Consider the following 23,971-nt stretch of genomic DNA (forward strand, 5'->3'; position numbering starts at 1 on the left):
TTATTAATCTTACCCCTCCTTACATCAAACTAAGGTACTAGTCAAATTACAATATCCATCCATGTATTTATTCTATAACAAATTTTTATATTTAGCAGATATTTTAAGTATATAATGTTACCTTGGTTTATATTTTATCGTGTTTGTTCATTTTGTGACAAGCTGATTAGATTCACTCACATTATGCAAATTTTTGCTAAAATAAGGTAAAGCTTATGTAGCTCATACTTGGTTTCTTCATTCAATATCTCAACTAATTTTATGTGGGTGTGTCCCTAACATGCACACCCATTTTTCTAGTAACCACACAGAAACCAGCATTTTCATACATTAGTATTAAAATGATCCATCATAATGATCAGTGAGCAACTAACAGACCATTTGTTTTACAATCAAAGAGGATAAACTGTACTTTTTTTTACAGGATTAAACATGTTGAGAAAGCTAACGAAGCCAGTGCAATTGAGACATTGTTAGTGAGTGACGAACTATTCAGGTTAGTACATACAAACAAACATAGCCTTGGCAAAATATGTATTTTCTGAAAGCTGGGAATGACTCAAGAATAGCATACAGAATGAATAGATATTCAGATGGTTTATTGTTTTTCTTTATCTCCCACTAGATCACAGGATATTGCTAAAAGACAAAGATATGTAGCGTTAGTAGAGAGTGTCAGAGATGGCGGTGGAGAGGTTAAAATTTTTTCAAGTCTTCACGTATCTGGAGAACGTGAGTAAATTTTATAAATTAGTATTTTCTGTGATTTCATCTATTGCCCTGTATGCTAATTTCTGTGACTTTCACCTATTGCCCTGTATGCTAATTTCTGTGACTTCCATCTATTGCCCTGTATGCTAATTTCTGTGACTTTTCACCTATTGCCCAGTATGCTAATTTCTGTGACTTCCATCTATTGCCCAGTATGCTAATTTCTGTGACTTCCATTTATTGCCCAGTATGCTAATTTCTGTGACTTCCATCTATTGCCCAGTATGCTAATTTCTGTGACTTTTACCTATTGCCCAGTATGCTAATTTCTGTGACTTTTACCTATTGCCCAGTATGCTAATTTCTGTGACTTTTACCAATTGCCCTGTATGCTAATTTCTGTGACTTTTACCTATTGCCCAGTATGCTAATTTCTGTGACTTTTACCTATTGCCCAGTATGCTAATTTCTGTGACTTTTACCTATTGCCCAGTATGCTAATTTCTGTGACTTTCACCTATTGCCCTGTATGCTAATTTCTGTGACTTCCATCTATTGCCCTGTATGCTAATTTCTGTGACTTCCATCTATTGCCCTGTATGCTAATTTCTGTGACTTTCATCTATTGCCCTGTATGCTAATTTCTGTGACTTTTCACCTATTGCCCAGTATGTTAATTTCTGTGACTTCCATCTATTGCCCAGTATGCTAATTTCTGTGACTTCCATCTATTGCCCAGTATGCTAATTTCTGTGACTTCCATCTATTGCCCAGTATGCTAATTTTTGTGACTTTTACCTATTGCCCAGTATGCTAATTTCTGTGACTTCCATCTATTGCCCTGTATGCTAATTTCTGTGACTTTCATCTATTGCCCTGTATGCTAATTTCTGTGACTTCCATCTATTGCCCAGTATGCTAATTTCTGTGACTTCCATCTATTGCCCAGTATGCTAATTTCTGTGACTTCCATCTATTGCCCAGTATGCTAATTTCTGTGACTTCCATCTATTGCCCTGTATGCTAATTTCTGTGACTTTCATCTATTGCCCTGTATGCTAATTTCTGTGACTTTTCACCTATTGCCCAGTATGCTAATTTCTGTGACTTCCATCTATTGCCCAGTATGCTAATTTCTGTGACTTCCATCTATTGCCCAGTATGCTAATTTCTGTGACTTCCATCTATTGCCCAGTATGCTAATTTCTGTGACTTTTACCTATTGCCCAGTATGCTAATTTCTGTGACTTCCATCTATTGCCCAGTATGCTAATTTCTGTGACTTCCATTTATTGCCCAGTATGCTAATTTCTGTGACTTCCATCTATTGCCCAGTATGCTAATTTCTGTGACTTTTACCTATTGCCCAGTATGCTAATTTCTGTGACTTTTACCTATTGCCCAGTATGCTAATTTCTGTGACTTTTACCAATTGCCCTGTATGCTAATTTCTGTGACTTTTACCTATTGCCCAGTATGCTAATTTCTGTGACTTTTACCTATTGCCCAGTATGCTAATTTCTGTGACTTTTACCTATTGCCCAGTATGCTAATTTCTGTGACTTTCACCTATTGCCCTGTATGCTAATTTCTGTGACTTCCATCTATTGCCCTGTATGCTAATTTCTGTGACTTCCATCTATTGCCCTGTATGCTAATTTCTGTGACTTTCATCTATTGCCCTGTATGCTAATTTCTGTGACTTTCATCTATTGCCCTGTATGCTAATTTCTGTGACTTTTCACCTATTGCCCAGTATGTTAATTTCTGTGACTTTTCACCTATTGCCCAGTATGTTAATTTCTGTGACTTCCATCTATTGCCCAGTATGCTAATTTCTGTGACTTCCATCTATTGCCCAGTATGCTAATTTTTGTGACTTTTACCTATTGCCCAGTATGCTAATTTCTGTGACTTCCATCTATTGCCCTGTATGCTAATTTCTGTGACTTTCATCTATTGCCCTGTATGCTAATTTCTGTGACTTCCATCTATTGCCCAGTATGCCAATTTCTGTGACTTCCATCTATTGCCCAGTATGCTAATTTCTGTGACTTCCATCTATTGCCCAGTATGCTAATTTCTGTGACTTTCATCTATTGCCCAGTATGCTAATTTCTGTGACTTCCATCTATTGCCCTGTATGCTAATTTCTGTGACTTTCATCTATTGCCCTGTATGCTAATTTCTGTGACTTTTCACCTATTGCCCAGTATGCTAATTTCTGTGACTTCCATCTATTGCCCAGTATGCTAATTTCTGTGACTTCCATCTATTGCCCAGTATGCTAATTTCTGTGACTTCCATCTATTGCCCAGTATGCTAATTTCTGTGACTTTTACCTATTGCCCAGTATGCTAATTTCTGTGACTTTCATCTATTGCCCAGTATGCTAATTTCTGTGACTTTTACCTATTGCCCAGTATGCTAATTTCTGTGACTTTCATCTATTGCCCTGTATGCTAATTTCTGTGAAGCTTCACAATGCAGATCTCATTGGTGCTCCATGTTTACAATTTCAGAACTGAATCAGTTGAGTGGTGTGTGTGCTCTTTTACGATTCCCACTTCCAGAGATCTCAGATGAAGAAGGTTCTAGTTCAGATGAAGATTAAATTCAGCTTCTTAGATTACCAGGAATGTGTGATAAATTTACACTAATTTAATTATTTTGCATACATACTGATGAAAGTATTGTTACACATACTTGGCATGAAAACCATGTGTCATGTGCAGGTAATAGTTTTTGTTGCATTGCTATCAAATCTATATCCGAGACAAAAAGAAAAATTGTAATCATTTATTTTGATAGAATGTGCTGCAATATCATTTTAATAATTATAATACTATGTTCGCAAGTCAAAAAAAGCTGTGAACATTTCCTTATTAGTATTTTTAAGGATTGTGCAATACAGTTTCATTTTGGATTCCTTTCATCAAATGTATCACAGTGTAAAACCATAGAAAATTCTATTGTATTCAGAAGACGTTTGAAATATAACTTGAATGCAGCTTCTACATCACAAATTTTTGTAAGTGGATGCAGAAAATGAATTCCATTATTTATAAGAGAATGTTCTTTTGGTCCCCACTCCCTCATTGTCCTGATACATGTATATTTAAATGTGCTGTATTGTTTTAATTTTTTTTTTAAGAGAAGTGAAAGATTTGTCTAAGCGAATATATTGTATGAAATGTCCTCTTCCCTGTATACACAGACCCTTTGCAACCACTGGTATATTGATGTTTAAAATAAAACATCTTCATAGCCTTAAAAACTATTTTTTGTTCTTAATTGATTGTATATGCATGCATTCCCCTTAATTGCAACAGAGACTTGCATCAATAATATAACTAAATCCCCAATAGCTCAGTTGTTTGAAGCACTATAATTGCCGTTGTTGAGATGGCAACCAGTCTCATCTGGTCAACATAAAACCAATGTAGGTTTTCAAGTAGACTGTCAACAGTCCTCAGGCCTAATGTAATTGTGTATCCTAGAAATTCAAATGCCGAAGGCGTTTGATGTTTGATGGGAAATGCAAAGCATTTCAGACAAGGGACATTAGTCCCAAAAGACTATCCCCGTCTTTTAGTTGATATGAATAATTCATAGTTGATGCTGACGTCACAAAATAAATTATATTACCATTATGTATACAATTTGTTCTAAATGGCTGACCTCCTGAATGTGTTGGTTATGAACACAATGAATAGTTACTCCAACCAAAATAACAAAGAAAACAACGTGCATTCGTTTGTGGCAGTCAAATAAAAAACCAGAGATTTTTGCGGGATCAAAAGAACTATGACATGCGAAGAAATCAAATTTGTCGTGGCAGAGATGATCGATCTACATCTTGCCAGCTCGTATGCATGCAGAAAATGTGGACTGAGAGCGTCGACTCTGCATAAAAACATGGATGAGTTCAGGAAGAAATTCAACAAACTAAGCGAGAGTTATTGGAAAAGTTGCAGAGAACGGCAAATGGATCCCTGGTTTCGAAATGAGTTCTTTTTGACAAGACGAATGTCAACACAACACACTAACCCCCCCCCCCCCTCTGTGTAGTTTGCGATAGTGTCTTGCTAGTATTCATTGTAAGAAATATCATGGTAGTCTAAACATTCCAGCACTTTTATAATGCATTCGTCAAGATTTGTTTGTGTCATGATTTCAAAAACTGCTGTGGAAAGTGTCCCGATTGCGTATAGTACAGTACAGTCAAAACAAACTTCGTGTAAGTCGTTAGCGATCCTGGTATCCAGCGACCCCTGACCTTTTTCACGATTGGCCATAATAAAATGACATCTTCGCGACTATTTCATTTTCACATGAAAGTATCGGACCTGGTAGGAAATCTTACCAGTGAATTGCAGCCCAAGACAGACAGTCGGCCGTGCCTAACGGCATTCCATACTTCCTGTCCGATGTTTGCAGTTTATTCACACATACTACATTTATACACAATATTTATTAATAATAACAGAGTAATATTATGTACGACAGTCTAGTTTTCAAGTCTTGCATCCAGAGTTTTGTTTTGTGTTTGCTTTGTTGTTACAACATTCAGCTATATTTCTTAATATTGATTGTTGACCATATCTGATGTGCAATGAATATCTCTTCCTAGATGTGAGGAATGCATCCTTTTTTAACAGTTCATGATTATCTTCATATGAAGTGTTGTAGGTTTCTAATTGTTTCTCCACCATTGTATAAATTAATTGTTGCCATGTGTCAGGAGCTTGCCTCAAGTCATCTGCATAGAAACAATGAACAAAAAGATTAATTTTTTTTTCTTTGTTGAAAACTTGAAATCAAAATTTAAGTTTCAAATTGTGTCTGTATTGTTTACCAAGACATGAAGAAGGGAACTTTGTGATCATTTAACTACCTTTTGACAGTGTTGCAATGGCTTCTTCATCTTCATCATCACTCTCATCAATTAAGTCTTTTTTTAATGTTTTAAATTCTTTGTTATCAGACAATAGGACCTGAAATTTAAATATAACAAAAATAATGCCATTATGAAATCTTTGCAACATTGTATCTTGTTGCATTATTAGTTAGCAACTTAGTGTATCATGTTTATTATTCTATGAATACAGACCTTTATTATAGCCATCATATGTAAGCCATGTATACCATGTCTGTCTATAGATATCTTATCACTGTCTTCCACTATTTCCTGTCGTTTTAACCATTTCCATTTTTTCTCAATATTGTTAAAGTGACCTATGGTTTTTGCTGATTCATACATCAAAGATATGTCAACTTCAACCTAACAGCAAAAAACAACTTATTTTAAAACAAGTTATTTCATAACATGAAATAATCCCCATTGTAAAATCAGATATCTACAAAACAAAATGATGCTCAATGCATGCAATTAAGTTTGGCAATCAAAACAGACAGACAGACAGATGAAGGCCAATCCATAAATCCTTTGAACTGTAATCAAATGGTGACTTACAAAGCTGTAATTGCTGTACTTGAAAAAACGGCATATAACTGTAATTGAATGCATATCCAAATCCAGTCCTAACCTTTTCTAGTCCTCGTTTTTTAGTCTGTGCATTCATGTGTGTGTGTGCATGCATTTGTCTGGAGCTGTATCTCGGACACCCTTGGCTCAATTCACTTCAAACCTCCCACATACACAAATGCAGTAATTTTGTGATTCAGTCAAAGATGGCTGAATGACAGACATTTTAGTCATGAAAATGGATCAAATTAAATTAGATATTTTGACATGATCTCTGGCATGTGTTGTCTGATTTTCTTTGGTCAAAGAATTAACCATTATGGTTAGCTGATGCATGTAACATTCAATTCAATTTAAGATGGCCAACTGGTGGCCATTTTGTTTTTGACAAATTGTATGTTAGACATATATCTCATACATGCTTTGAGCAATTCACTTCAAACTTCATCACATATATATGCACATACAAAAATGTCCAAATGCTGACCAATTTTGTTGTAAAAAAGCATTAAAATTAGCTAAATTGACATGTTCAGAACCAGATCTTGGGTACGTCCTAATTGATTTTCTTCAAACTAGGTGTAATCATTAACCATTGTGGATAATTGATGCATGTCACTTCAATTTGACTCAAATTAGCTATTTTGACATGTCCAGTCCAAAATTCACAATCAAATTCTAGTACCCTAGACACAGTGACTTTAAATTACAATATAGTGGTGCAAATTGCAAATATATTCAAATATACTTACCCTATCAAATGTGTTTTTTTGGTAAGATTCAGCAAAGCCATACATGTGTAATAACTGCCAGTTTGGTAAATCACCATATGTATTGTAAACCTCTTCTCCCTATAGGAATCAATGTACAACTAAACAGTTTGGTAAATCACTATATGTATTGTAAACCTCTTCTCCCTATAGGAATCAATGTACAACTAAACAGTTTGGTAAATCACCATATGTATTGTAAACCTCTTCTCCCTATAGGAATCAATGTACAACTAAACAGTTTGGTAAATCACCATATGTATTGTAAACCTCTTCTCCCTATAGAAATCAATGTACAACTAAACAGTTTGGTAAATCACCATATGTATTTAAACCTCTTCTCCCTATAGGAATCAATGTACAACTAAACAGTTTGGTAAATCACCATATGTATTGTAAACCTCTTCTCCCTATAGGAATCAATGTACAACTAAACAGTTTGGTAAATCACTATATGTATTACAAACCTCTTCTCCCTATAGGAATCAATGTACAACTAAACAGTTTGGTAAATCACTATATGTATTACAAACCTCTTCTCCCTATAGGAATCAATGTACAACTAAACAGTTTGGTAAATCACTATATGTATTACAAACCTCTTCTCCCTATAGGAATCAATGTACAACTAAACAGTTTGGTAAATCACTATATGTATTACAAACCTCTTCTCCCTATAGGAATCAATGTACAACTAAACAGTTTGGTAAATCACTATATGTATTTAAACCTCTTCTCCCTATAGGAATCAATGTACAACTAAACAGTTTGGTAAATCACCATATGTATTTAAACCTCTTCTCCCTATAGAAATCAATGTACAACTAAACTGTTTGGTAAATCACCATATGTATTACAAACCTCTTCTCCCTATAGGAATCAATGTACAACTAAACAGTTTGGTAAATCACCATATGTATTTAAACCTCTTCTCCCTATAGAAATCAATGTACAACTAAACAGTTTGGTAAATCACTATATGTATTTAAACCTCTTCTCCCTATAGGAATCAATGTACAACTAAACAGTTTGGTAAATCACCATATGTATTGTAAACCTCTTCTCCCTATAGGAATCAATGTACAACTAAACAGTTTGGTAAATCACTATATGTATTTAAACCTCTTCTCCCTATAGGAATCAATGTACAACTAAACAGTTTGGTAAATCACCATATGTATTTAAACCTCTTCTCCCTATAGAAATCAATGTACAACTAAACTGTTTCGTAAATCACCATATGTATTACAAACCTCTTCTCCCTATAGGAATCAATGTACAACTAAACAGTTTGGTAAATCACCATATGTATTTAAACCTCTTCTCCCTATAGAAATCAATGTACAACTAAACAGTTTGGTAAATCACTATATGTATTTAAACCTCTTCTCCCTATAGGAATCAATGTACAACTAAACAGTTTGGTAAATCACCATATGTATTGTAAACCTCTTCTCCCTATAGGAATCAATGTACAACTAAACAGTTTGGTAAATCACTATATGTATTTAAACCTCTTCTCCCTATAGGAATCAATGTACAACTAAACAATTTGGTAAATCACCATATGTATTGTAAACCTCTTCTCCCTATAGGAATCAATGTACAACTAAACAGTTTGGTAAATCACTATATGTATTACAAACCTCTTCTCCCTATAGGAATCAATGTACAACTAAACAGTTTGGTAAATCACTATATGTATTTAAACCTCTTCTCCCCATAGGAATCAATGTACAACTAAACAGTTTGGTAAATCACTATATGTATTTAAACCTCATCTCCCTATAGGAATCAATGTACAACTAAACAGTTTGGTAAATCACCATATGTATTGTAAACCTCTTCTCCCTATAGGAATCAATGTACAACTAAACAGTTTGGTAAATCACTATATGTATTACAAACCTCTTCTCCCTATAGGAATCAATGTACAACTAAACAGTTTGGTAAATCACTATATGTATTTAAACCTCTTCTCCCTATAGGAATCAATGTACAACTAAACAGTTTGGTAAATCACTATATGTATTTAAACCTCTTCTCCCTATAGGAATCAATGTACAACTAAACGGTTTGGTAAATCACCATATGTATTTAAACCTCTTCTCCCTATAGGAATCAATGTACAACTAAACAGTTTGGTAAATCACCATATGTATTGTAAACCTCTTCTCCCTATAGGAATCAATGTACAACTAAACAGTTTGGTAAATCACTATATGTATTTAAACCTCTTCTCCCTATAGGAATCAATGTACAACTAAACAGTTTGGTAAATCACCATATGTATTTAAACCTCTTCTCCCTATAGAAATCAATGTACAACTAAACAGTTTGGTAAATCACTATATGTATTTAAACCTCTTCTCCCTATAGGAATCAATGTACAACTAAACAGTTTGGTAAATCACCATATGTATTTAAACCTCTTCTCCCTATAGGAATCAATGTACAACTAAACAGTTTGGTAAATCACCATATGTATTGTAAACCTCTTCTCCCTATAGGAATCAATGTACAACTAAACCACTATATGTATTTAAACCTCTTCTCCCTATAGGAATCAATGTACAACTAAACAGTTTGGTAAATCACCATATGTATTTAAACCTCTTCTCCCTATAGGAATCAATGTACAACTAAACAGTTTGGTAAATCACCATATGTATTTAAACCTCTTCTCCCTATAGGAATCAATGTACAACTAAACAGTTTGGTAAATCACTATATGTATTTAAACCTCTTCTCCCTATAGGAATCAATGTACAACTAAACAATTTGGTAAATCACCATATGTATTGTAAACCTCTTCTCCCTATAGGAATCAATGTACAACTAAACAGTTTGGTAAATCACCATATGTATTGTAAACCTCTTCTCCCTATAGGAATCAATGTACAACTAAACAGTTTGGTAAATCACTATATGTATTTAAACCTCTTCTCCCTATAGGAATCAATGTACAACTAAACAGTTTGGTAAATCACCATATGTATTGTAAACCTCTTCTCCCTATAGGAATCAATGTACAACTAAACAGTTTGGTAAATCACACTTGTCTACATTTAAGTACATTTGTTGTTGGTAAGCCAAGCAGCTAACATGGTACACTCAGTTGACAATATAATCTACTAGTATTATTAATGTTTAATAATAATATATGCCCACTTAAATTAACCTCTCAACAGTTTACATCAATTATAAAGTTGCTGAGATATTGACGGTAGAACAAATGTTCATAAACACATTTACCAAAAGTTAGTGAAAATGTACCTGTTTTATTGGCTGTGTTGTCACCATACGTAGACTGCCATCACCAAATTTTAGATGTGCATTATTAGAAGACACATGGTTGAGTATGTCTGCGAGTGGAACCATGATAGGAATGCTGTATTCAGTAAAACTATACGCCATGATAAAAGCCACCATCTTAGTGTATAAATCTAATGTATGTATTTCTAAACTATAAGTAAAATAAATTTACATTACATGAAAAACATAGCAATACATTGGCAGCAATTTAAAATGATAAAATACAGGTGTGCAAAGTTTCTCCTTCTGAACTTAAAAAGAGTCAATCACAAAGAATAATTTAAGAATGTTTCAAGATATTACTGTCACAAAATGTTTTATCTACCCATTCACATTATGCTTTTAACACACATTCTTACCTCCAATAATTACAATGTTGCTTTATAAATGGCATAGCTATATCACTGTATTCATTTTGTATATTAATTCTGTCTCTCTCTACGCACTCAGGAATTCCTGTTCCTTTAAGTTCTTCCTCAACCTCTTCCCTGTGAGATAATTGCCAGTCTTTTGTCAACTATGTGTTTTATTTGTAAAATATTCATGAAAGCAAAGTAGATTTTTAATATGGCAAGTTTATGGAGGTTTGCCAAATCATTGAGCTTGAATTTAGAGATTCAACCGAAACATGTATGTACATGTAGCTCTGCTGTTACAGTGTATGCATATCAAAACCTCTTTTTTTCATAAATACCGTAGCGTCTAGTGCCTACCACAGTTTTTTACATTAGCACAGACAATACCATTGGTAATTGTGGTAAACACCATTTGATTCAGGTGAATTATCCACCCCGTAACCAAGAGCCTGGAGATCTACTAAAGTGCAGTGAACCAAGTAAAAAGCTAGTATGCTTGTTCTACAAGGCTAGTATGGTACTTTTTCCAAGTATTGCATTCATGAAATTATGGGACTCTTAATGTAGAATTCTGTGTACCAACTTTGCACGTCTAAGAAATGGTTAAAGAAAATAAAACCAACATGGCCACCAGACAGAGTTTTTGAATCAAATCATTAACAAACTGATGTGCATTGGTATATATTATATTATATAACATATTCTTGCTAAGTGTGGCGAATGATTATTGATAAATCGTGTCATTTCAAATTAATTTCATCAATAATGGAACAGTTCACTTGAGGGGTCGCAGTCCGCAAGCGTCAGAAATAAATCACTCCAGTATTTCACATCAATGTCGTTTATTCACTGGTCACTGGTTCGCAAAGGTCACTCCAGTGTCAAGGTTCATTGAACTCGTGGAGAGAATTACAAATTCACGTAAAACTAGAAAAACAAAGAAATACAAAAATACTAAGTAATAATGTAAACAAGTATAAAGTTACTCGAGCAAAGGCATATCCGGTAAACCAGTCCACTATCAATACATGTACATAGACTCATATACTGCCCAATCAACACTTCACTGGCATATCAAAATACAAGGACGTAATCCCATCACACCGACGTTCTACAACTGCCGTTTCATAGCCGATAAACAAGTACACTTCAAGTTCAGTGCAAATATTCAGTACATGTAAATTAGCAATGGCGTCATGTTGTTATGTGCACTCGGCAATGCGTTTTTACTTTCTCGATGATATAACTCTAAATTGTACTCAAAATCACATAAAAAGCATATCAAAATGAACTACAGTAACTTATAATCACAAAGCGTACCTCTATTCCGGGGATCGGTGCTAAATACAACTAAAACTTTGTTGTTTTATCTTCGTCAATCAAATCCGACTAACTTTCTCTTCAAGATGGCATGTCCCGGTCTGTTTGTTCGTTAACTACAGAGGGCGCTATACAAGTAAAATCACTAAACTACATAGAATAGCGTTATCGCTATTAAAACAACGCCGACAGTCGTTACACTAAGTTTGAATAGAATTCACCCATCTGTTGACATTTTGTGTTTTTTTGACATAAATGGGCACCAGTCAGTTAAATGCCTAAATGTGCAACACATTATATCTTGCATTTGTAGTAAATTTAAACAAAGTTCGAAAAGTGTATCTGAAAAATAGGTATGATGGTTGTCAGTTATTTGATTATGTCAACATGGAATGCATGCGTGAATTGAAAAATAGGTATGATGGTTGTCAGTTATTTGATTATGTCAACATGGAATGCATGCATGAATTGAAAAATAGGTATGATGTTTGTCAGTTATTTGATTATGTCAACATGGAATGCATGCATGAATTGAAAAATAGGTATGATGGTTGTCAGTTATTTGATTATGTCAACATGGAATGCATGCATGAATTGAAAAATAGGTATGATGTTTGTCAGTTATTTGATTATGTCAACATGGAATGCATGCATGAATTGAAAAATAGGTATGATGGTTGTCAGTTATTTGATTATGTCAACATGGAATGCATGCATGAATTGAAAAATAGGTATGATGGTTGTCAGTTATTTGATTATGTCAACATGGAATGCATGCATGAATTGAAAAATAGGTATGATGGTTGTCAGTTATTTGATTATGTCAACATGGAATGCATGCATGAATTGAAAAATAGGTATGATGGTTGTCAGTTATTTGATTATGTCAACATGGAATGTATGCATGAATTGAAAAATAGGTATGATGGTTGTCAGTTATTTGATTATGTCAACATGGAATGCATGCATGAATTGAAAAATAGGTATGATGGTTGTCAGTTATTTGATTATGTCAACATGGAATGTATGCATGAATTGAAAAATAGGTATAATGGTTGTCAGTTATTTGATTATGTCAACATGGAATGTATGCATGAATTGAAAAATAGGTATAATGGTTGTCAGTTATTTGATTATGTCAACATGGAATGCATGCATGAATTGAAAAATAGGTATGATGGTTGTCAGTTATTTGATTATGTCAACATGGAATGTATGCATGAATTGAAAAATAGGTACAATGGTTGTCAGTTATTTGATTATGTCAACATGGAATGTATGCATGAATTGAAAAATAGGTATGATGGTTGTCAGTTATTTGATTATGTCAACATGGAATGTATGCATGAATTGAAAAATAGGTATGATGGTTGTCAGTTATTTGATTATGTCAACACGGAATGCATGCATGAATTGAAAAATAGGTATGATCGTTGTCAGTTATTTGATTATGTCAACATGGAATGCATGCATGAATTGAAAAATAGGTATGATGTTTGTCAGTTATTTGATTATGTCAACATGGAATGCATGCATGAATTGAAAAATAGGTATGATGGTTGTCAGTTATTTGATTATGTCAGCATGGAATGCATGCATGAATTGAAAAATAGGTATGATGGTTGTCAGTTATTTGATTATGTCAACATGGAATGTATGCATGAATTGAAAAATAGGTATGATGGTTGTCAGTTATTTGATTATGTCAACATGGAATGTATGCATGAATTGAAAAATAGGTATGATGGTTGTCAGTTATTTGATTATGTCAACATGGAATGTATGCATGAATTGAAAAATAGGTATGATGGTTGTCAGTTATTTGATTATGTCAACATGGAATGTATGCATGAATTGAAAAATGAACAGACTGATATATAGACAGTGGATGGACAGAAGCCGAAATATAAGTTCCTGTTTTGAAATTGTGCGATGATTTACAAAAAAGAAGCACATTCTCTTACTTTATTCCAGTTAGTGACTCATCATGTTGTATTCAATGATTATGAAGGTAAGTATTTTTGATAAAAAAAAACACAAAAATATCTATGGATTGAATAAATGGCTTTCAAAACATACATATTGAAACAAAATAAAAATAGCTAAACTAATTATGTTGACTTCATAATTAATTACCAAATTAAATTAAGATAAGATTCAAAATTCATACCTTGTCCAAAACATTGGGTGGTCCAACACATTAAAATCAGGACACGCATCTAAATATGGTCGCCATAGTGATGTTGGATTTGTATATTCATACATCAATGCTAGAATAATGGTAACCCAGCCACTATTGCTCTCAAGGCGATGTGATTCTACAGGCAGAGATTTAGTTTAGCTGTGTACATCCAGATATGCAAGCAATTTAAATGTAAAATTTGAGATTATCAAAATGGATACAATCAAACAAAGAAGGAATTCCTGTGTAAAAATAATTTAGGCAAATAATCCGAAATTTCAAAAAAAACTGAATTACAGCCATTCTGAGAATTATTGGGACAGTCGGTTAGGAATGTATCTTGATGGAATATGACTTGATGGTGCCGTTGTATTGGCACGCCCACAATTGGGATCATTCCATTATCTTGCTAAATGCGAGTAAAACACTGTTTTTTTTTAAACGACACACGTTGGTTACCATATTTAACAGGTTATATGTTTTAAATTGTTATAACTGTCCACCTGACATAGCACAATTTACAAAACAACTCCTGAGTGTTGAGTATCCCCAGGTATTAATGAACTTGTCGTTGGGGGCAAGGCTCAAAGCACAGTTCATCAAGGGAGGGAGGGACTGTGGTCAAATCAAAAGTGCCTTTCTTGAGCGAATCACTTTTTCAACTGCAGTTTGAAAATGATGAGGGTATGACGACCCATTATTATGTCTAGTCCAATTTTGTAACGGGTACAACTGACTAAAAAAAGTGAGGGGTTGACACTTTTTGACAACTTGCGATTTTTAAAATTACTGAAAATAAAAAAAACAATATAAAAAATAGAGAATGGTTGTTGTAATGCATGATAGATAATACTTTCAATTCACCATGCCGACAACCTGTATGAAATAGTTAATCCTTAACCATGTGCGCGTCAATCAAGTGACGCCGACAAGTCTAGGTTGGGCAAAGACTATGAAAGTGTTTTGCAAAGTTGCAAGTCATCTTGCTAACTGACTGTCCAAATAATTCTCAGAACAGCTGTAAGTTTTTTGATTATCCTAGAGCATCTAAGTTCCATTGAAATCTTGGATTAGTTATTATTGAGCAAATTTACTAACTGATATTTAACAGTGCGATTGAAGTAGAATAGAAAAAAAGGTAATTTGTATTCATGTACCAGATTGGATGATGTCCGCAACACAAGAGTTCTCAACATTCAGTAAAACATTCCTTGGTATTTCAAATAAACATTCAGCTTCGTCCAAATCGCCCACAGCAATCATTCCATACTCAGAACAGGAACCATGACGACCAACACGAACCTGGTAATCAGATAACAAAGACAATCAAAGAAAGCTTAGAAAGAACTCCCATGTGCTGAGAGTATTGGAGACACATTAAATATAATTCAAAATTACTTGTCAGAGATAGTGATATAGTGATGGAAAAGCCGAAAACTAATAATGCAAATCAGAAAATTAATATGAACAGATTTTAATGGAAAACTAATGAGGTCTGCACAATGTAACAGACCATCTATGTACCAAGTTTTATTGAAATGTGATTGGAACCAAAAAAAATTATAAATTATTATGCTAATTAGGGAATTAATATAAACAGATTTTAACCCCAAATTAATCAGGTTTATACATTGTCCTAGAGCATCTTTGCACTAAGTTTCATTGAAATGGAATAATTAATACTTTAGATATCAGTGTGATAGCTAAAAAGTGGTTAATTATGTAAATTATTAATTAATATGTACAGATTTTAACCCACAATTATCCAGGTCTGTCTATTGTCCTACAGCATCCATGTACAAAGTTTCATTGACATGTGATGATTGGTACTGAAAATTAATTAATTATGCAAATTAGGTAATTAATATGCACAAATATTTATCCCAAAACAATAAAGTTTCATTGAAATGTAATACTTACTACTTGAAACATCAAAAGCTGAAAATTGATTAATTATGCAAATTAGGTAATTAATATGCACAAATATTTATCCTAAATCAATCTGCATAGTCCTTGAGTATCTATGTACCAAGTTTCATTGAAATGTAATACTTACTACTTGAAACATCAAAAGCTGAAAATTGATTAATTATGCAAATTAGGTAATTAATATGCACAAATATTTATCCTAAATCAATCTCTGCATAGTCCTTGAGTATCTATGTACCAAGTTTCATTGAAATGTAATGCTTACTACTTGAAACATCAAAAGCTGAAAATTAATTAATTATGCAAAGTAGGTAATTAATATGCACTGACATTACCCTAAAACTATCAGGTCTGTGCAGTGTCCTATGATATCTATGTACCAAGTTTTATTGAAATGTGATGATTAGTACATCAATGGAAGAACCGAAAATTGACTAATCATTATGCAAATTAGGTAATTAGTAATTAGGTTATTTTTACCAAAAACTAATCAAAACCAAGCATTAGTTCAGAGCATCCATGTACTAAGTTTCATCCAAATCCAATAAGTGGTTCTTTAGATATCAATGGAACAGTCATGGAACAGCTAAAAATTAGCCTATTATCATGCAAATTAGGTAATTAATATGCATGAAATTTTACCAAAACCTAACATGGGAGTCAAAAAGGAAAAAATTATATTATATATTTTGTAGATCGCATAACACTAAACCAGGGCTTTACTGTGAACCAATATAGGGCTACACTATGGTCCAATGTGGCACTGAACTAATACAGGGCTACACTATGGTCTAATGTGGCACTGAACCAATACAGGGCTACACAATAAACCAATGTGGCACTGAACCAATATAGGGCTACACTATGGTCTAATGTGGCACTGAACTAATACAGGGCTACACTATGGTCTAATGTGGCACTGAACCAATACAGGGCTACACAATAAACCAATGTGGCACTGAACCAATATAGGGCTACACAATGAACCAATGTGGAACTGAACCAATACAGGGCTACACAATAAACCAATGTGGCACTGAACTAATACAGGGCTACACTATGGTCTAATGTGGCACTGAACTAATATAGGGCTACACCATGGTCTAATGTGGCACTGAACTAATATAGGGCTACACTATGGTCTAATGTGGCACTGAACTAATACAGGGCTACACTATGGTCTAATGTGGCACTGAACCAATACAGGGCTACACAATAAGCCAATGTGGCACTGAACCAATATAGGGCTACACAATGAACCAATGTGGCACTGAACTAATACAACTAAAAAGGGAAAAATTATATTATATATTTTGTAGATTGCATAACACTAAACCAGGGTTTTACTGTGAACCAATATAGGGCTACACTATGGTCCAATGTGGCACTGAACTAATACAGGGCTACACTATGGTCTAATGTGGCACTGAACTAATATAGGGCTACACCATGGTCTAATGTGGCACTGAACTAATATAGGGCTACACTATGGTCTAATGTGGCACTGAACTAATACAGGGCTACACTATGGTCTAATGTGGCACTGAACCAATACAGGGCTACACAATAAACCAATGTGGCACTGAACCAATATAGGGCTACACAATGAACCAATGTGGCACTGAACCAATATAGGGCTACACAATGAACCAATGTGGAACTGAACCAATACAGGGCTACACAATAAACCAATGTGGCACTGAACTAATACAGGGCTACACTATGGTCTAATGTGGCACTGAACTAATATAGGGCTACACCATGGTCTAATGTGGCACTGAACTAATATAGGGCTACACTATGGTCTAATGTGGCACTGAACTAATACAGGGCTACACAATAAACCAATGTGGCACTGAACCAATATAGGGCTACACAACGAACCAATGTGGCACTGAACCAATATAGGGCTACACAATGAACCAATGTGGCACTGAACCAATATAGGGCTACACAATGAACCAATGTGGCACTAAACCAATACAGGGCTAAAATAGGGTCCAATATGGCACTAAACCAATACAGGGCTAAAATAGGGTCCAATATGGCACTAAACCAATACAGGGCTAAAATAGGGTAAAATATGGCACTGAACCAATACAGGGCTAAAATAAGGTCTAATTTGGCACTGAACCAATACAGGGCTACACAATGAACCAATATGGCACTGAACCAATACAGGGCTAAAATAGGGTCAACTATGGCTCTGAACCAATACAGGGCTAAAATAAGGTCCAATATGGCACTAAACCAATACAGGGCTAAAATAGGGTCCAATATGGCACTAAACCAATACAGGGCTAAAATAGGGTCCAATATGGCACTAAAGCAATACAGGGCTAAAATAGGGTCCAACATGGCACTAAACCAATACAGGGCTAAAATAGGGTCCAATATGGCACTGAACCAATACAGGGCTAAAATAAGGTCCAATATGGCACTAAACCAATACAGGGCTAAAATAGGGTCCAATATGGCACTAAACCAATACAGGGCTAAAATAGGGTCCAATATGGCACTAAACCAATACAGGGCTAAAATAGGGTCAAATATGGCTTTGAACCAAGACAGGGCTAAAATAGGGTCCAATATGGCACTAAACCAATACAGGGCTAAAATAGGGTCCAATATGGCACTAAACCAATACAGGGCTAAAATAGGGTCCAATATGGCACTAAACCAAGACAGGGCTAAAATAAGGTCAAATATGGCACTGAACCAGTACAAGGCAACAATATGCACCAATGTGACACTGAACAAATACAGGGCTAAAATAGGGTTCAATAAGGCACTGAACCAATACAATTTTTTCACTTAAAAAGAATATTTTATGTTTATAAACAAAAAATTAATAATATTGAAATGTAAATAAATAATTTTAGGTCAGAACGTAGCAGGCATTTCACAGGCACTTTAACTAGTAGTAACAACTAAAAGAAATTGCAGTGACTCAAATGTGTCTCTAAATTTCATATCTCATATTTTTTCTGTGCACAAGTCAATAAAATGTGGTTTACAATTGAGGTTGTTGTTTGTTTTTAGAATTAAATTTTACGTATTTATAACAGGATGAGTAAAGAATGTATATTAACCTTCTTGTTTATGTTGAAGTGGTTGTCATGACACCAACCAAGAAATTTTTGAAGTTTGTGATCATTGCTGTCATCTTGTTCTGCTGAAACATGTACTACTTTTAGTTTCTTGTTTGGTCCTGCCATCATTTCACTAAGTTGGAAAATAAAACAAAAAGCTAAGTCAAATAGTATACGCAATGTGTCATACTGTGCTATCACTAAAAACCATCTTGTACAGAAGTTTCACTAAGATTTGAAGTATGTGAATATAGATTTAGAAAGTAGGAATAAATACCACACTTTTCTACAAGTTTTAAAAATTCATATCTGGCTGAACAAGCCAATATATATTTAACTGGGAGCCGCCTCTTAACAAAATCCCTGATCTAGTGACATACCAGGTATGAATGTCAGCTTGCTGATATCTTATTTTTTTTTTTAAATTTTATTTAATGAAATAACAGTAGTCATTATGCCACACATGTGTAAGATTTGATTTCTCCACAACCCAATGTGCTTACTTGATGGCAATCGTTATTGTAAGTTTTGATCTAGTTGTAATGTACACTGAATGCCGACTTTAATGTGTTCTAAGAATCCCAGGAAGTAAGTACATAAATAGTGTGTAATCTGCACAATAATCAAACTTGCCAAGCTGATATGCTAATGACATTGTGATTCTTTCCAAATCTAAAGATGATTTACAACATGGACTATATACTTATAATCTATCAGTGCATGTATTGTATCATTGATTCAAACTTGAAATCTAAAAATACCTCAAAGATATTTATCTGTAGTGAGCTTGAGAGATATATTAAGGACTGTCATTTCAAAAATAACACATATCAAGTGTATATCTTTACAAAACTTTTAACTAACATCAATAATAAAATGAAACAATTCCTGATACAAAAGCAAAGGGAATTAATAAATGATGACAATTAACATTAATAGTAAAAATAAAATAAACATACAAAAAAAAATAAAAAAATTTGACATAAGCATTGAATATGAAAATCACCTCATGAATATTAATAATACAACCCACAAACATGTAGCATGTGCACAAAATTTAGACTCAACAACCAATCTCTGAAAATTGTAACTGACAATCACTAAATTTAATTCCATGTTGATGGGAGAATTTTGTGGGAGATTCCAAATAAATTTAAGACAAAAACATTTTGTGATGTCCTACAAACAAACAAAGAATTAAGTTTTTCCCATTGGGCCATTCCAGTTTATATCTGCACCCCCCCCCCCCCCCCTCCTGGTTGATGTGGTCGGATTTCCAGCACTGTATGATGGGGAAAATACCCCGGAATTCCAACTGTATATGGAGAAACAGAATCTGGAAATCCAGACGAGTATGGAAAAAAAATTCCTGGAAATCCAGGTAGTTATGGCTACTAAATACAATATGGCCTAGTTTATCTCGCCATATACCGGTTGATGAGGTTGGATTTCCAACAGTATGACTAAAAAAACTTGGAATTCTGACTGTATATGGTAACAAAATTGGGCCAGTATGAAATAGTTATTACTGAAATTAGACAAGGATGGTGGCACGAATGAGCTCATCAACACCGTGAATCAGGACTAGTTTGGATTTCCATTATCAAATATAAAATTTTGATCTTGGTAAATTAGCATATGATGAGAGTTATATTTGGAAATCCTACTCTGTATGGTGGCACAATGGAACTCATCAACACCATAAGTAGGAACTATAGTTTTGGATTTCCATTACTGTATGGTGAATGGTGATTTGGAAATAAAACTTTGTATGACTTATACACCCATGGAAATTATACCCTGCATGAAGTAAACACACAAGCTCATCAACAGGGGGTGCAGATATAAACTGGAATGGCCCATTGAAGCTAAGAAACAAGTAAAACATTTCTTAGTAAAGAATGAAAATACAAGTCATTGTCAATGACATGTCCCCGTTCCGTTCATATTTGAGTGACATATACATTCAAAGCAGATCATGACCAAATGCACCTGCATATGTACAACACATTGTACTAAATCTGAACAAAATCCATCCATGCATGACTGAGATCTGGTTCCGGAATTGTGAAAATACGTGATTTTAATGCATTTTCAGTCTTAAAATGGCCATCATTCAGCTATTGTTAAGCGGATCATGAAACAAATGCACATATCTATTTGTGACATGATGCACCATGTGTGTGTGAAGTTTGAACTTGATCAATCCAGACATGTCTTGGATACGGATCCAGAACTGAATTCTTTAAGAAAATGGCCGCCAGTCGGCCATTTCGAACTTGATCCGGAAAAAAAAATGACGTGCATCAAGGTCCTATTATGTTTAATGTAAGTACCAAATTTGAATGAAATCCGTCCATGCATAACTGAGATCCGGGTTCGGAATGGTGAAAATGTGCGATTTCAATGCATTTTCGGCCTTAAAGCGGCCACCATTTGGCTATCGTTAATGGGATCATGAAACAAATGCACATACATATTTGTGACATGATGTACCTTGTGTGTGTGAAGTTTGAACTTGATCAATCCAGACATGTCTCGGATACGGATCCAGAACTGAATTCTTTAAAACAAAATGGCCGCCAGTCGGCCATTTCGAACTTGATCTGAAAAAAAAAATGACATGCATCAAGGTCCTATTATGTTTAATGTATGTACCAAATTTGAATGAAATCCGTCCATGCATAACTGAGATCTGGGTCCGGAATGGTGTAAATGTGCGATTTCAATGCATTTTCGGCCTTAAAATGGCCGCTATTCGGCTATCGTTAATCGGATCATGAAAAAAATGCATGTGCATATGTCCCATATAATGTGTGATGTATGAGTGAAGTTTGTACATAATCGGTCCATGCATGTTCGAGATACAGGTGATCACGGACGGACGCACGGACGGACGGACGGACGGACGGACGGACGGACGCACACAGGGCAAAACATAAGTCCCCGTTTTCGGACTCCGTCCGAACGGGGACTAAAAATATTTATTGTTATTACTGGTACGCGAAATAAGAATTAGTCCATCCCTCTTACTGACACTTGTTTTGACAACATCTATATACCCAAATAAATAAGAGTTTATATATTCAGATATTTAATAATGATTGGCATGAGTGCTCTATATTTGCTACGTCCCCAAACATCATGCAACTATGACAACCTGCATATTCAAATGAATAGAAAATGAAGAGCACTTCCTTCGTAATGTGGTCTTTATAAAAAAGAAAGAAATGAGCTTCTCAAAAATTAGCTGCTACCTTCCAAACTTTCTGACAAAGAAAAAATAGTTGCAATACAAAACAATGGTGGTAAAAAATTAGTTCCTCAAATTGATAAGTACATACATGATTGTTTTAAAATCTAAGAGAACAACTTGAAAAAGGTAATACCAGCTGCCTCAAAATAAATAAAAACATTTATTATAATTTACAGCGAAAATCTACCCAGCTCGACAGTTTGACGCGAGGCACGTGCAACTTCTTGTTTATTTTGTTGCTTAATTACTGAATCTATGAATTGAATCTTATCAAAAGCGGCGCCGATAAGATTGTAGCAACAAGTATCTGTTGTGACACCTGTGGCACGTGTTTATCAACACCAGACAGTGACCGTAATGAACACATCCAATTATACAAAACACGTTTTATTCGACCTGAGCGTGGTCATTATACATTTTAGCAGTTTCGCAACAAGCGAACTATCGAGAAAAACATCGAAGCAAATACTGTTTGTGAAATGATACAGTAGTGATAAACAACAAGCAATGTACATGTAGTCAGTATTCGCTGTATTATATTTTATTAATAACTTAATTCGTTTTATACTCTTTTAATTTCATTTTTGTTCATTGCTATACCTTTATTGTATTTTATAATCAAAGTCTCATAGAGGATATGATAACAATAAAGATTATTATTATTATTTCAAAATGAAAGGCTTGCTGATTGGATGATATTGAACTAGCTTATAAATATATTATTAGATTATGTGATAATGTTGCCATATCGATTCTGAATTTGAATTCTACCAGTCATTTTGATTTATAAAAATTGATTTTTTATAAAACATTTACAACAACCCCAGCTTTAAGCCCTTCAGTATAGTCATTTAAAGACATATTTTACTTTTCATTTCATCATTATAAATATTTATAAATTTCAAAATTTGAACTGAAATGAGAGTTTCTATTGGCTGATTGAATAACATTGGAACGTTGAAGAGTAGTATTCTTGATGCAACAACATAATTCTTTCATCACTATAAATATAAACGGCCTAGAGAAATCTCATGTTTTACTCTTGGTGCAACAGCGGCATTCTCTTCATCTTTATGAATTATAGGTCAAAATGGCCAACTGATTGATTCTATTTATGAGTATAAATGAATAAATTTCACAATTAAAACCAAAACATTTTAAAATCATGTAATTGCACACTGTGTTGCGTTATTGGCTGGCTTGATTCAATTGCCATTTAATTTTATAAATATTCATAAATACTGCACTAATACAAATTGCATATATTGAAGAGGGGGGTTCTTTACTTGGAGCAAACACACACATAGACACTGCTGTCTATGTGTGTCGTGAGTGTTGATAGTGAGTTTTCCATTTTAATAATATACCACAGTTTGTGCAGATAGTAATAATTATCATAATCATAACTGTGCAGATGTACAGATATAATATCACACATACCTTTCACGATATATTAATGTTATGATGAGTGCACAGAAATGTGAAATACTGAGAAAGTACGCGAAATCACAGTGACATAAGCACCTTCAGAATATCAAACAAGAAAACCACG

The 23,971-nt window shown here is 34.2% G+C and overlaps 2 protein-coding genes across 2 annotated transcripts in view; one reads left to right on the forward strand and one right to left on the reverse strand.

Annotated features, from left to right (window-relative positions):
• The window catches only part of LOC100374704 (protein pelota-like), a 59,998-nt gene extending 56,010 nt beyond the window's left edge, over nt 1–3,988 (forward strand). Inside the window, exons 8-10 of the mRNA XM_085491411.1 lie at nt 425–496; nt 626–732; nt 3,234–3,988. Of these exons, the coding sequence (XP_085347537.1) occupies nt 425–496; nt 626–732; nt 3,234–3,325 (271 nt within the window). The 3' untranslated portion in view covers nt 3,326–3,988. The remainder of the gene's footprint in view (nt 1–424; nt 497–625; nt 733–3,233) is intronic.
• A 1,178-nt stretch (nt 3,989–5,166) lies between these two features.
• On the reverse strand, nt 5,167–23,943 carry LOC144358480 (N-lysine methyltransferase setd6-like). Its single transcript, XM_085491410.1, has 10 exons — nt 23,860–23,943; nt 19,164–19,296; nt 15,300–15,444; nt 14,131–14,278; nt 10,644–10,772; nt 10,246–10,435; nt 6,952–7,050; nt 5,825–5,995; nt 5,609–5,708; nt 5,167–5,473 (listed from the first exon to the last, which is right to left on the reverse strand). Exons 2-10 carry the CDS (start codon nt 19,290–19,292, stop codon nt 5,229–5,231), a joined length of 1,356 nt encoding a protein of 451 aa, XP_085347536.1. The 5' UTR covers nt 19,293–19,296; nt 23,860–23,943; the 3' UTR covers nt 5,167–5,228.
• Nucleotides 23,944–23,971: the final 28 nt, after the last annotated feature.

This window comes from Saccoglossus kowalevskii, chromosome 16 (genome assembly GCF_978046115.1).
Source record: "Saccoglossus kowalevskii chromosome 16, keSacKowa6.1, whole genome shotgun sequence".
Taxonomy (NCBI): domain Eukaryota; kingdom Metazoa; phylum Hemichordata; class Enteropneusta; family Harrimaniidae; genus Saccoglossus; species Saccoglossus kowalevskii.